The following is a 14,934-nucleotide window of genomic DNA, read 5'->3' as shown; positions in this document are numbered from 1 at the left end:
GATGTTTTGTTTTTTTATTTTGAAAGGCCTACAGTATGCAGCCTTTCTCCCGGACAACAGCAAAAAACAAGGTGAACAACTTTTGCACTATGTGGTCTTAAATTCTGTTATATTTTCTGTTATTTTCTGCTACATTTCTCTTTCATTAGGATAGTTTAGATTACTGCATCTTATTTTTAGAGTTATTTTATTTATCACACCATCATCATCCTTATCAATTCCAGATCTGAATTTAGCCAACACTGTACTTAGAGTTTCATTTTGTTTTCTCTGTGGCAGCTGGAAGTGGTTACTCACATGTTAAACTTCAAGATGTGTAGTTGCAATGGTGGCCCTTTAATCAGTCATTTTCGTAGTGGGTGGTGACACCTGGTGGTAAACTTTGTAAATGCAGAGTTAGCTATGTTTGTTCTTGGCTCTATTTTAAGAACTTGTACCTGCTATGACAAGAACATTGGCCATCAGACTTTATTTAGATAACTCTAGTTTCCTGCAAGGGAAATATGTTGGGGGCCAGAATCTGCTTCCATTCACTGCCATACAAACCAGCTGAAGAAAATGAGGTTTCACTGCTGTTAGAGGACAATTTATTTGTGTAACTTGACTGTTGAAGCCAATAGTGTATTTTTCACAAGGGACATTTTGCCTTTTATTTATTTGTTTTTAAAATAATGACTATTGTGCATAAAATGATTTTTATTTTATACATACATGCACCTTATGTACTTCAATTAACTGAAAATACCTTCTATGAAAAGGACAAAGAGTACAGAGAGATTTGTTTTTAAAACTCTATAGTGTGAATGCTACGGTCTGCCGCTGTTTTATTTAAGGTCATACATAATTTTTGGCTTGGCCATATCCTTTTTCTTCCCAGCAAGTGTATTTGACCGTGGTCATAAAACCTTGCATTCAACTGGCAGTATATTTCCACATAAATGGCACATCTGGAATGTACTAAAATAGTTAGTTCTTTCAATAATCATTACAAAATTGTGAACTACCTAATCCTGTGGTAAAGTACCTTCCCATGAGTAGCCACAACAAATGGACTTGAGTCATCTTGATTTTTATTTAGGAAAATGTTTGATCAAAAGCTAATTCTCTCTCTTCCTTAGCTGGTCTTCTTGCTATGGATGAAGTTTTGCAAAGTTACATAAAGAGGAATAGTATTATAGGAAATGGAAAATGTACCCAAATTGATGTTTCATTTTGATAGCTCTTTGTTAGTGTAGTAGCAAATCAAATACTCTGAAGTGTATTGCTATTATACTTCGCTCGGAGGGGCTTGGTAAAGTGAGTGTACTGTATGTAGACATCATAGCAAAATCTAATTTATCAGAGCTGAGGTCCACAGATTCTGAAAATTAGATCCAGTGAGTAAAAAAGACAAAAGTCTTATTACATCCTGAGCTACAGGTATGGACAACATATTAATATTTTCATCCCCAAGGTTCTGAGTTCAAAGAGAATTTGATGAAGGTTAATAAAACTATTTTCCTGTTATTTTGGCATTAATACTATGTGTTCTCGGGTGTAGGAGACCTGGGTTTGGGTCCAAGGGTGTTTTCTATTCAGGTGGGTCATGGAGACAATACAGTTATTCTTCAGGGACAAGGAAATGATAACTGCCACTTGCTGTATAAACATCTCCTACTCAGCAACAGTGGAAATGCTGTGTTGGAGGAGGTCACTCACATGCAAGGAATAAAGTGACAGTAGTTCCCAGGCATGGAGAAATGAAGTGAGGATTCTCAGGACTCTGGACCAGCCTTGGTCGGACTAGATGTGGTGAGAACATCTTTTCCAACAGTTTATGGACAATACTAGCACCACCTCCATAAGATGAGAGTAAAAACCATTTGGTCAGAATTAATCAGAGTAATTCTTTCAAAGAAATGAAAATCAATTGAAAAGTGCAGTGTTTGCCATTGAAAGGAATCAGAGTGATATCTGAGCTTTGGAATTTATTTTCTGTTCTAAGTATAGGGAAACTCTGCATTTCAGATAATATTGGCAAATGTAAACATTTAATGGGGACCACTAGAAATTCTGTCTGTATTTTAGTGTTGTAGACTCCTGGGGCTAAATTCTGGCTCCGGTCACATGCATGCTCCTCTCATTGACGTCAGTGAGGATTACACACATGTATCAGAGGTCAGAATTTGGCAGTTGAGGCTAAATTTTCAAGAAAAATGTATCAAAACAAATCTGTGTATCAGTAGAATCACATTTTTGTCTTCCAGGCAGTACTCCAGGAATAATCCTAGTAATGTCCAGCACTGCAGATAAAACTTTTTTCTTTCTGAATTGTATGGCGCGTCAGAAATTTTTGTTTAACTAATAGGTTCATCATTTTATTTATGCTTTGTAATTCACACTTTAGAACTGAAAACTTGTCATTTCTAATAGTGTAGAAGACTGTTAGGCACCACACTTTAGTAATTTCTGTTAGAAAATAAACCACATCTTTGGAAAGGGAAAAGAGAACACTGATCTGCAATTTGTTAAGGTCCAGTGCTAATCACAAATGTGTGTTTGGGTAGTCTAACAATTAAGTATCTGAAATAAAAGGTTAATAGGTTATATCATACAAGACTAGAACCAAAAAAAATATATTTTTATTGTGGAGATTTTTAATGTATAGTTTGGGACATAGCTCATATTTGGGTTTGTGTTACTAACCAGACATTAAAAGAAATAAAGGCTAGTATTCATATTATGTTTAAGTTATAGTGTGTTACATTAATAAAGTTCTTTTAGTATATAGGTTTTTATTCTTGGCTTTTAAACACAAATGAGGTACAGTACACTTCTTTAAATGTTTATAATGTCTAACTGCTGCTGGACTTTAAGAAGTATCAATTTTGTTCTTAGTTGCTGCAGATAATGACAATATCATACCAAATTATTTTGTATTTTTTGTAGGACTGGGAAACAGAAAATCATGACTGGTATTGTTTTGAATGCCATTTGCCTGGAGAGGTGTTGATATGTGACCTGTGTTTTCGTGTGTATCATTCCAAGTGTTTGTCTGATGAGTTCAGGCTTAGAGACAGCAGTAGTCACTGGCAGTGCCCAGTTTGCAGGGTGAGTACCTATGAGCTTTAATGTGCTGCTTAGAGGGTTGATATTCATTAATAGTTTCATTAAGGTGGCACAGATGGTCTGGCCAGGTTAATGGATTAAGTATTGCCTATCGAAACAATGATACATACATAGCATACCTGTACAAAGATTCCAAAATACTGTGCATATAGATAACTACTTTTTTGAAGATCCTTTGAAGGAAGTTTGTATAACACTTAGACAAATATAATGCTTCCTCACTATAAGCCTTTCTGGTATTTCTGAATGCTACTGTGGTTTTCAGCGCTAAGAAGTTAATTCATTCTGTGTAAGCATCTTGCTGTGAAGTATTTAATCCATGCACTTCCTACAAACTCCTTATAGGAAGATTTCACTGTATTTAGACAAAACTTCTATATCTTCCATACTACCCCTTTTGTGCCCACTAAATATTTTGAATTGCACCCTGTCCACTTTTATCAGATCCTGAGGTAGCTTTTGCTATTGTTGATAAATGATCTGTGGGAAGAGGGAATGGAAATGAAAACTATATCTTTTGGTAAAGACCAAATGGAATAGTCAGGTAGGTATTTAGGTAGCTTTCATAATTCTATATTTTCCCCATTAACTTTTATTTATTTATATGAATGCATACAGTATACTGTGTTGGAGTGTATGTAGAAAAGTGTGTATGTATGAGTGTAATGTGAGATTGCAGTGTATTATGGAAATGAGCATATAAAATACTGTTCAAGATGCTATTTATTTTATTGATGGTCATTTTAAATTTAGTGTATTTTTCTAAACCATAATGTGAATGTTTGCAGTTTAGTAATCATGTTATTAAGGCTTTTACTCTATTGGAATAAAATTATACGTTATAAAAATCAGAGACATACTAGGGCAGCTTTCAAAAATATGGGATGAAATGCTGGCCCTATTGAAGTCAGTGAGAGTGTTCCCATTGGCTTCAGTAGGGCCAGGATTTCACCCATAGCCTCTACATATTACTTTTCTTTTCAAGGTTTTGTCCTTTTGAGCATGGTGGGAGGAGAGTAGTTTTTATGTGCACTACAGGAATGGGCAGGGATGTTGTCTACATGCCATTAGGCAAAACTAAACAGCCAAATCATGCTATTGTTCATTGGCACCTGGCCTTTAATTAGCCAGCTGCATCCCCTTACCGTTAGTATTCCTGCATACGCTCAGGGAGTGGGGCAAAGGGCACATTCTGAGCCTTAATTAAGTGGAGGGAAAACTACATCTGAATTCTTAAAAGAGGAACTACTGGTGCAGAAAGCATTCAACACTACTATTTGCTCTGTGGCATTGGGATTCTGAAAGCAAGATTAGATTCCCTAGATGTAGGTTTGGAACCAGATCTTGTACAGCGAGCCAACCCAGAGATGGTCTCTGCTGCCAGAGATGTGGGTGCCCACTCTCTTTATGCTGCAGAGAAGCTGTTGGAGGCCACATAGTTATTAGGGTTGCTTCTTTTAAAAGTCAAGCACATTTCTCTTACTTGTGACTTGACAGTCATCCAGATGCTAATTGTAAAAAGCAACACCTTCTGATTCATTGAGTCAGGGCAGACTGAAAGCTACAGGCTTCTGGAAGTGTAAGGTAACCAACTCAGCACAAATAAGGGAGTGAAATGGAAAGAAAGGAAGCGGGAGGGAAAGACCAGTAAGAGTAATAAAAAATAAAAGCATGTTAATACTTTCCATATGAACATACAGAGTGTATCCCAAAAATGGCACCTGTGTGGCATTTGCCTGTAGAGGACAATATATTCTGTTTTACTTAGCATTTAATTTCACCACTCAGGGGAATGCAACCCAGAGCAATCCTACAGTCCTTGGAATTTTTAAATAGATCTTTTAAATCACTGTTGATGCACATAACAAACACACACATAACTCACAGATGCAGTTAAAATTAGATATGCTGGACCAAATCCCAAACTCCGCTCCAGACTGAGGTTGCTTTAAGTTACAACTGTGGACCAGGAGAGTACAATGACTTAAAGCCATTTTCTTCTCCCTCTCATCTGCTGTGATATGACCACTGTCGCATCAGAGGATCTTGTTCACTATCCAATGTATACAAATAGATGGAGCAGCTAGTTTTGAGATAAATTTTACTTTCATCCTAGAATCTTGAATTCCATTAGTTTAAGCTGATGATTTTAAACAAACTTTTACCGTGAAGAAAATATTTTGAAACTCATCCTCTCTTCCATGAGTGATGTGCACTTGTGCTTCCTGGTCCATTTTTTATTTCCTTGAGAACACATTTATTGGCCTTTGTGATTCATTCATTTTCTGACCCTAAGACCTTGCAGCTCACTCACTGGCCACAGGTGACTATCAGCCTCTTTCACAAAAGACTTCTATTTTGTAGTGTGAATACCACTTCCTCCCCTCAACAGCACTGCTTGCTTGCTTCCCACCCATCTCAGTTCTGCAGCAGTAGACTAGTGGGTCCTCTGGAGGCAAGAGGGAGATTTGAATTGCTGTCCAGTCCCACACACCTGGGCACAGGTTTGGGAGCTGTTCTGTATTTTACGGCCATCTCCAGCAGGTGACTCTCTATTCTAATTTTATTTTGAAAGAGACAGAGAGAGAGCATCCTCAAAATCATAATAGTTTAGAGTGCCTTGGTTGATGTCCAAAGGACATAACAGAGCTTAACTCTCTTGTGAAAGGGCAGAGGAATTTACTTTGCATTGTCAGCAGTAAATGTATACATTCAAGAAAAATATTAGCTGGGACAAAAAATATGCGTGTCTAATACTATTTCACTCTAATGCCAGTGCACAGAATCTTTCACATCCAAGGATCTCACAGCTCTTTAGAAAGGAGAAGGGAAAGTGTGTTTTGAAACAGAATATATTGGAGAAATAATCTAAGAACACTTCATTCTTATTAAAAGGTTTCCCATGTAATGCTGCCCAGGTCACCGAGTCTTTGGATTGTTCATCACATGGTTGCTGGGTGTGATACTTCAGTCCCCTGATGCAGCTTTATTTTGCCCACCTGCTTGCTCCAGCCACATTTTACAAAGGACACTGTCAAGGATTGTTCATAATTTTAAAATATTTTTCCCTCCACAATGTTTATTACAGTTCTTTGGAAGCTTGGCTCTGAAATTTGTTTTCCTTCCATTGAGTGCTGAGTTTCTGGCTCTTCTGTTTTTAAAGGACCAGTGTGAATATTTGGGGTAATATTGCATAGCTTTCAGCACTGGTAAGAGAATACAGAGTTAGGCATAGGTTCAAATCCAGTCCAGGTTGGTAGTGACTGGAAATTGTCACTGACTGCTGACGAATCATTGCTTTATGTTGGTGCTCTCAGCCCAGTTTCTGGTAGATAGGTAACAACAGAGAAACGCTATCAAATGGGTGTGAAGATCAGATAGTCTTTCACCTGTATCAAAATGGTCCCTTCAGGACATGATAAAGGCAGATTGGTGAGTCAGTGGGGACATGGGAAGATTGCAGTAGTGTTGCTTCCTGTTGGGTGGATAAAAGAAAGAATTTCATTTTCCACTGCTGTTAATTTGGCACCTATTAGGGGAACTAAAAAAGAAAATAATACCAGAAAAAGTACTGAATCATTTGTTTTGGAAAAACTGATGCATGCAAAGATTTGCATGGACTTCATAAATAGAAATAAAAACAGGTCAACTTTTGAGTGTTACCAACTGTGATCATGTCCATTTAAGATTTTCTTAAGAAACGAAAAGAAGATGAACAGGAGTACTTGTGGCACCTTAGAGACTAACAAATTTATCAGAGCATAAGCTTTCGTGGGCTACAGCCCACTAAGGCAGGATGATTCAAGGCAGTAAGTAACATGTCCCATTTTCACACCCACACACCCACCCCGGGGCGAGATTTGGCTTCATCTAGATCCTAGTGCATTCTTGTTCAGCTCATCATTATAATTCGTATCTTTCATCCAAGGGCTTTCAAACAATTATGACTTGCAGCCACTCAATGAGGTAGGTAAGCATCTTTATACAGGGGTAATGAGCACAGAGAGGTTAAGATACTAAAAACTACCGTGATCTATATTCTGTATATTCTAGTGCTCAGTAGTGTGAAGCAGTTCATGGAATATATAGAAAGATTGTCCCCATTGTTAACAATCTACCCATAGACATAGTATGTTGAGTAGAGGAGCACACACAGTACAGAGGGTTAGAGGGACAGAAGGATGAGGGTTACAACAGTACAATGATTCAGTTGTTCAGGTTTGATTTGTGCAGATTATGGTGGTCACTCAAGATATTTTGTTTAATATAAAATAAGAGAGATGAAGAGCCAAAATGGAGAATATTATTGTTTCATTTATTGTGAGCATCATGGAAGAGAAGAGTTCTCATGAGTTTAAAAGGCTGACAGGATATGGAAGGCATTCTCTATGTAGGGGTTGGAATGATTGGACAAGTGGAGCATGAAGGCAACACAATTGGAGAGGACACTGGGTAAGTATAATTAAGGCTATGGTTTAGTCACAGGTATTTTTAGTAAAAGTCATGGACAGGTCACAGGCAGTAAACAAAAATTCACGGCCCATGACCTGTTCCTGACTCATACTATATACCCCTGACTAAATTTTGGGAGGGGGAGGGGGGCAGCCTGGGGGTGCCGCGGATGCTGCTGGGGGGGACAGGTGGCAGCGCGTGGCCTGGGATCCCCGGTGGGGGTGGGAGGGCTGGCAGGCTCCCTATCCGGCTCCTCACGGCTCCCTGGAAGCAGCGACATGTCCCTCCCTCAGCTCCTAGCTCCATGCACTGTCCCCACCCCAAGCACCAGCTCCGCAGCTCTGATTGGCTGGGAACGCGGCTAATGGGAGCTGTAGGGGCAGTGCCTGTGGGCAGAGACAGCGTACAGAGCTAGGAGCTGAGAGGGAAGGACATGTCGCCGCTTCCGGGGAGCACCCCCCAAGGTAAGTGCCGCCCAGAGCTCTTACCCCCTCCTGCGCCCCAGACCTGAGCCCCCTCCCACACGCACCCAAATTCCTGCTGCTGCTGGGGGCAGGGAGGAGGGCGGTGGCCCGAAACTGCCCCAGCAGTGGCCAGCCACACCAGCTGCTGCAGAAGTCACAGTGGTCCCGGAAAGTCACGGAATCCAGGACCTCCGTGACATACTCTCAGCCTTAAGTGTAATACAGAGTTCAGGGACTTGCCAAATCAGTGACAGAACTGGAAAGAGATCTCAGGAGCCCTGACCCCCATTCCCCTGCCATGTGTGCCCTACTCACATCAGATCTTAAACTTCACTCCAAAGGGTCCCAAAGCATTTTACAAATATAAACTGATTTACAGATTAAAGAGCAGCATTTTCGAAACACTCAAGTCCCATGTTTAAAAGTGACTTATAACTCATGGACACACAAGAAAGGAGCCAGGCTAGAACCTTGGTCCTTTATCTCCCAAAGCACATGCATCTTCTGCGTGAGACCTCCTGTACTACAGTCTTCCCACATACATATATATGCAGTATATACATACACACTAACAAAGCTAACTGTTTACAGTCTGATGGGATCACAAGGCAAGGTGGCATGGCAGCAAAATAACTTCATAAATTGGCACAACGGAGGGCCTGATCCAACTCCAAATGAAGCCAGTGTAGGGATTCCCCCTGGACTTCAGGTGGGAGTTGGATCAGGCCATGATAAACTGCTCTTGAGAAGCTTGGTACTTAAACAGAAGGTCTGTTGCCAGGCAGGGAAGGTTCGCACTAGCAGAGGTGTGGGAAGGCTTATAGAGTGTACTTCCTCACTGCACTCTGCCTGGCTCTTCCAACTTCAAAAGTACACAAATTCATATTGTTTTCTCACCCCAAAAAATGAGAGATTAAAAGAGCGCTTGGTCTGATTCTCATTTACACTGAGACCCCTTTTTACTGTGTTGTCTATGTGAAAGGGTCCTTAAAGTGGATGTGATTATAATTTACTCCTATTCCTTTGCGCTGCCAAAGCAATGTAATTGAGTTTCAGTATGACTGAGAATCAGGCCCCAGATCTAACATTATCCATCCTCTTACTTTAAGTAGCTTGAGTTGGACTACTCTAAAAATAGTTTGAGTATTTAGAAGTACTAATTTTGCATGTTTGCATAAGAATATGTAATAGCTTTTTTAAATGATAGGAAGACTTTCAAAAAAAGAATAGGAGTACTCGTGGCACCTTAGAAACTAACGAGTTTATTTGAGCATAAGCATAAGTTTTCATTGACACCTTTTCCCAACATGGCTTCCAAACTGAGCATGAGCAACAAATATCTGATGAAGGGCAAATCTTTGTAGAAAAGTAAAAGAAAAGTCTTGATTAGAATTTAGTTTATTAAAGAGGTGATTGGAAGTTGTACAGCCAGGAGACTAAACCGACGGTAAAAAAGTCATTTTGCTGGCTCCTTGGCTTTCATTACTTAAAGTCTCAAAAGTAATGAATTTTAGACATCAAAACTGCGAATAAGATTTTTCCTAAAATAAACCAGTGTAGGGAATTGGGGAGAAGTGGACAGATCCTGGCCAAATTGGCTAATTAATTATGGTACTGTAGTTTTCATCACCACTTGTGATTAACAGCAAAGCCAGATAACTGTCTTTTATTAAAGGCTCAGGTATCAGACTACAACCCATTTATCTTATATATTCTCTTTACAAATCTGTCCTGCAGACCAACGCATGAAAAAATATTCATATTAATTTGGGGATATTTTCTGCCGATGATGAAATCAAGACTATGTCAGGAAGGGAAATATAGAGAGAGACTGGGCTAGGCAAGTGAATTTTATTGTGTCCTAATGAGTTTCAGTCTATTCAAAGGCTGTGTCATTAGAAGCACACACATTGCACTCTATTGCTTATTTAAAACCTTAAAGTGACATCAGCTAGTCCACAGTTATCTTTTAATGCTCATTTAGGTTTCCATGGAGTAGAACTGTTATGTTTTATGTAAGACAGCAGTTGAGATGCATTTAAACAGATTGGGTAGTCTCATAGCAGGTAAAATTGAACATGGAGATATGTACGGTAATGCCCATTGACAAAATAAATGCAGTTGAGCTCTAAAGATGAAATTCACCTCCATACAGAGCCTAGGAAAAGGCCTATGCACCACTTAAGTCCTGAACATAGGGCTTAGGTATGACATGAGTGCTAGACTAGCCTAGGGCTGGCCCTCTGCACAGTGGTGAATTTCATCCCATGTCTGCAGTCTTGTGTGAGGAAAAAGGCTTAAGTGTTGATATGGCTAGCACAATGAAGATGTATGTTTAGTATGTAGTAGCAATTAAAACTTTAGTATTTAGGCTGGTGAGATGTATTATAAAGATGTGAGCCCAATTCTCTAAGGATATCCATCTGGTTAAACAATGGTATGCATGCTTTCATCTGGAGTACTGTAGCCAACTTTGGTCCCTTCGCTTTAAGAAAGATATAGTGGACATTGTATAAGTCCTAAGAAGAGCAGGTTATGCACTTGCCATAATAGAAAAGCCTATAGTTGGCTGACAATACATTTCAGAAGGAGTAAAGGCAAAATGAGACTCAAATACTATCCATTTATTAACCTTAAAGTACAAGGGTTTTGGCCTTAAAAAGTAACTATGTAAAAATGGTGCCGATCTGCTCCCTTGGTGTATTCAGAGTCATCCCTTAATACTCCAGTGAGAGAAATACGATTTTATAAATTTTTCCCGTTAGCTTTTGCAGAGCCAGCTTAGCTAAGAAGGTGTGAATTGGATTCTGTTCCTTTTTGTGCATCACAAAGAGTATTATTTGCTAAGGGCTTGTCTACACTGGCAGTTAACAGTGCTGCAACTTTCTTGCTTGGGGGTGTGAAAAAACACACCCCTGAGCACAGCAAGTTTCAGCGCTGTAAAGTGCCTGTCTAAACAGTGCCCCAGCGCTGGCGTTGGTAGCTACGCCCCTCATTGAGGAGGTTTTCTTAGAGCGCTGGGTTTTTTTAGTGCACCGCAACCACACAAGGCACGTTAAAGCGCTGCCAGTGTAGACTAGCCCTAAGTTCCAATCCGTTGCACCTTTGCAAACCTTATTAAAGACCATGCTTTGCACAGGTGTCATAATTTGAAGACCTGAAGGTTACAGAGATGTAACTCTGAGCCTAATTTAGTCTTTTAAATCTTCATAGTGGTGACAATGAAATGCATGAGAAGGTAAGAACTGAACCTAACACTCAGTCACCAGGCTGAGTATTCAAGGTTGGGAGGTAGGGAAAAACAAAAACAAAAAAATCCTTTTTGCTTGTGAAGTGATCATATGGAAATCACTGAGTGATAATAAACATGAAACCCCACATTGCTGCTTTTGCAGTCTCTTTTCAGCACAGAACTGCACTTTAAATGTAGAAGACCTACAGGAGGCCAGGAAAAGAGCAAAGAGGAGCTATCACTTTACTCATAGTTGTAGTGACAATACTATACTTTAATTCATGCTAAACAGTTTCTGCTTGCCTAGTAAGCATACCATTTGCAGCTGTTACGGGCTTCTTTTTTTTTTTTAAAGCTTTCTTCCTGTCTTTCGGTAGCTAGATAGTAATACCTTGCTGATAAGTTGACCATTAAATAATACGTTGTAATTTTATGCTGATCCTAGCCTTTCTTCATTACTTCATTTTATTAAGACAAAGTAATTCTGCACTTTTTTGTGTGAGAGCATTTGAGGAGGCATTAAGAACACACTAAATGGAAATTAAGCACCTAATTCTTCTGTAACTGAAGTCCTCAGCAAAGTACATAATTCATGTATCACCATGATGCTTTGACTGTTACTCTTGTGCATTAACAGTACCAATTTTGAAGAAGAGATTTTCCTTAACTAATTGTATGATTTAATCTGAGGCAAATGTACCTTTTTAAAATCTTTGTACTGCAGAGGGTTGCTGGTGTGGTTTTTTTAAGTCAGATTTTTAAAAAATAGTTGACTGTGTTTTTTTTTTTAAACAGAGCATTAAGAAGAAAAACACAAGCAAGCAAGAGATGAGCACATACTTGCGATTCATTGTCTCTCGTATGAAGGAGCGGGTGAGTCTGAAAGAATGACACTTTTCCAAGGCGGTGGTTTGCATAGAGAGGGTAGTAGAGAGTCGGGAAATATTTCTGATGTCCCCTTTTTAAATATGTTGTATTCAATTAGGGGCATATTATGGTCACCCCATGCATAAGTGTGCAAGAGAGCAGGGGACAGAAAGAGCCATTCCTTCTTACACATCCTCCTGTGGAATGGTTTCTGTTTCAACATGTACAGCCCATGGCCCAGTATACAGATTATTCATATTTCTGGCTGGAATAGCCTGTGCAAGGACCCCACACCTCCAGTGGAATGGACTCTCTTCAGATATTACAGAGACACAAAATCAAGGTGAAACACTTCTTTCCCTTTCTCCACCTCTGGCATGCCATTGTATGGCTCCCTGTTCCTTATATGAAGTACTTAAATTAATGTAAAGTGAAATAATTCTTTTTCACATACTGTCTCTTGGTCCTTTCAGTCTATCGATCTAAACAAGAAGGGGAAGGACAACAAGCACCCAATGTATAGGAGGCTGGTGCACTCAGCTGTTGATGTTCCTACTATACAAGAGGTACAGTCACATACTTTCTGATTTCCTAAGCGAAATTTTGTTCTGTCTTTAAAAGTGAGGCCAGAACGTTATGAACCAAAGTACTAATCCTTGTTATTTAATTCTTTCCATGCTCGTTTCTGCTATGGCTTCTGTCATAAGCATAATAGCCAAACATTTCAAACTTGGGTGACTAAAGCTAGGCACCCAAATCCTTTTATCAGCACCTAAAAATGTGCCTGATTTCCAGAGGCACAGCGCACCCTCAGTTCCAGCTGATTTTAAGGGGAGATATGGTGTTCGGCACCTCTGAAAAATCCGGCTATTTATTTAGTTGCCTAAAGATGGATTTGGGTCCCTAAAGTTAGGCATCTAAGTTTGAAAATAGGGCTAATAAGTAAAATGGCAAATGAAACAAGTCATAAGAACATATTTGACCAAATAGTCCATTTTTTTCTTGTTAAAGCAGTTACAGACATCTGCTTTCCAAACATCATGATGATTCATAAAATGCCAAACATTTTGGTTGATCACAAAAAGCAGGAATGACTTGAACCACCTTTTATGTTAATTTCTTCTAAAATTAAAATACTGGTTAATATATAATCCTTTCTCTGTAAGGTGATTATGTTCATGACTTATTAAATCAAAGGAGTTGGGGGCTTCCCTTATAAGGATTAATATCTTACTGAATATTGCATCTAAAATTATATGATATGTTGTGCTACTTATTGATATTTTTATTTATTTTTTTAATTGTAGATTTGGGGGTTCTTGATTTTCAGTATTATAAAATAGAATTTAGTGTTGCTTGAAACATGAAATCACACATGCACTAACATTTTTTGGTGAAACTACCACCAGTTGCACTCCTCCAGAGGTGGAAGTTGCCAGAGTAGGCAGTTTGGGCATTTTAGCACCATGTGATCTAGATTTGCTCAGAGCAGGTTTGGTTGATGCTGGCAAAAATCCCAGAAATTGACAGAATTTTGTCTACGCTAGAATTCTCATAGGTGCTATCACCAGGGCAGTGCAACTGACAGTCGCACAGATAAGAATGTTTTACTAGTGTGGAGAAGGCCATAGCATGCTCAGCTTGGGCAGGACTAGAAAAATGCACAGTGTGACTCAGTGCAAACCTCTGTTATGGTTTAAAGTTATGGGCTTTGAAAGTTAATCCTTTGAGAAAACGGTGGCTGCAACATGAGGCCCTTAGAAAAGTATATGGGAGCTCAACACTGAATTGAAATGAAGATGAAATGCTGGATTGAAACTAAGATGCAAAGCACTGTCCCACAGGGAGCAAATCTTTGAGCAAATGCTATTGGCTAGAGTCTATTCTGTTACACACCATGGGAGTGAATGGGATTACTCCAGATTAACTTGTTATAACTGAGAAAAATTCCCCTCCTTTAATTAAGTTAATTTAAAAGCACCTCTTGGTACCTGAGAACTGGACAAGTACTGCACCTACTGAAATATGGACAGGTAGGATGCCACAGACTAATCCTGGAAGTGTTATAAGTACGTTTGTGAGCGATAGCAATATCAATAACTCACCTTGTCTGCCTAATACATATTATTGTATGAGCTTGTGTGCATAATACCCGAACAAGTCACTCTGCCAGTAGTTTTCATAGTTCTATATTTTGCTTTGTGTAGAAAGTAAATGAAGGAAAATACAGGAGTTATGAGGAGTTCAAAGCAGATGCTCAGCTGCTTCTACACAACACAGTGATTTTCTATGGAGGTAGAGTATTACATTTAATATTTTTCCCATTAATTTGATTCAGGAAATAGATCTCAGTGTTTTTACTCTTAGGAAACTGACCACTTTGGATGAGACTTGGGGACCAGCTAATTAAGAGAGGATGAGGCCACCTTGAGAGTCTGTGGCTACTAGAAGAGCGGGCTGTGTTAGTACTCATTTCTGCAGTGGGACCCAGCCTCCCTCACTTCCCCTAAACCTGGTACTGCGTTCTCTGCAGCTGGCCTTCTCAATGGGAGCACCTCTACCCCCTTACCAATCTATTCCTGCTTCAGCCTAGGAAGCTGTAAGGGGAAAACAGTGAAGTCTGTGGAGTGGGATCCCAGAGCAGCTCCATGCTGAATAGCAGGCCAGTTGCTAAGAATATCGCCAGGGAGAGCAGTGCTGACTACCTGTTTAGTCTCTGGCTGTTTACAGAACGCATACAGTCTTCAAATGGCCATAGCTATGGGCTGACTTCTTTTGAAGAAGTTAAAAAAGAATTGCTCCAGAACAAGT

At 39.4% G+C, this 14,934-nt stretch overlaps 1 protein-coding gene across 5 annotated transcripts in view; it reads left to right on the top strand.

Moving 5' to 3' along the window:
• ZMYND11 (zinc finger MYND-type containing 11) overlaps positions 1-14,934 on the top strand; it is a 160,477-nt gene that overhangs the window by 120,350 nt on the left and 25,193 nt on the right. For 3 of the 5 annotated variants that reach the window (XM_074946256.1, XM_074946253.1, XM_074946254.1), the window contains 5 exons: positions 27-71; positions 2,929-3,090; positions 12,052-12,129; positions 12,597-12,689; positions 14,331-14,418. In XM_074946256.1, the coding sequence (XP_074802357.1) occupies positions 27-71; positions 2,929-3,090; positions 12,052-12,129; positions 12,597-12,689; positions 14,331-14,418 (466 nt within the window). The remainder of the gene's footprint in view (positions 1-26; positions 72-2,928; positions 3,091-12,051; positions 12,130-12,596; positions 12,690-14,330; positions 14,419-14,934) is intronic. The other 2 variants (XM_074946255.1, XM_074946257.1) reach the window with 2 other exon arrangements.

The sequence above is a fragment of the Natator depressus genome, chromosome 2 (genome assembly GCF_965152275.1).
Source record: "Natator depressus isolate rNatDep1 chromosome 2, rNatDep2.hap1, whole genome shotgun sequence".
NCBI classification, from domain to species: domain Eukaryota; kingdom Metazoa; phylum Chordata; order Testudines; family Cheloniidae; genus Natator; species Natator depressus.
Note: the sequence above shows the minus strand (reverse complement) of the source record. Positions and strands in the feature narration are given on the sequence as shown.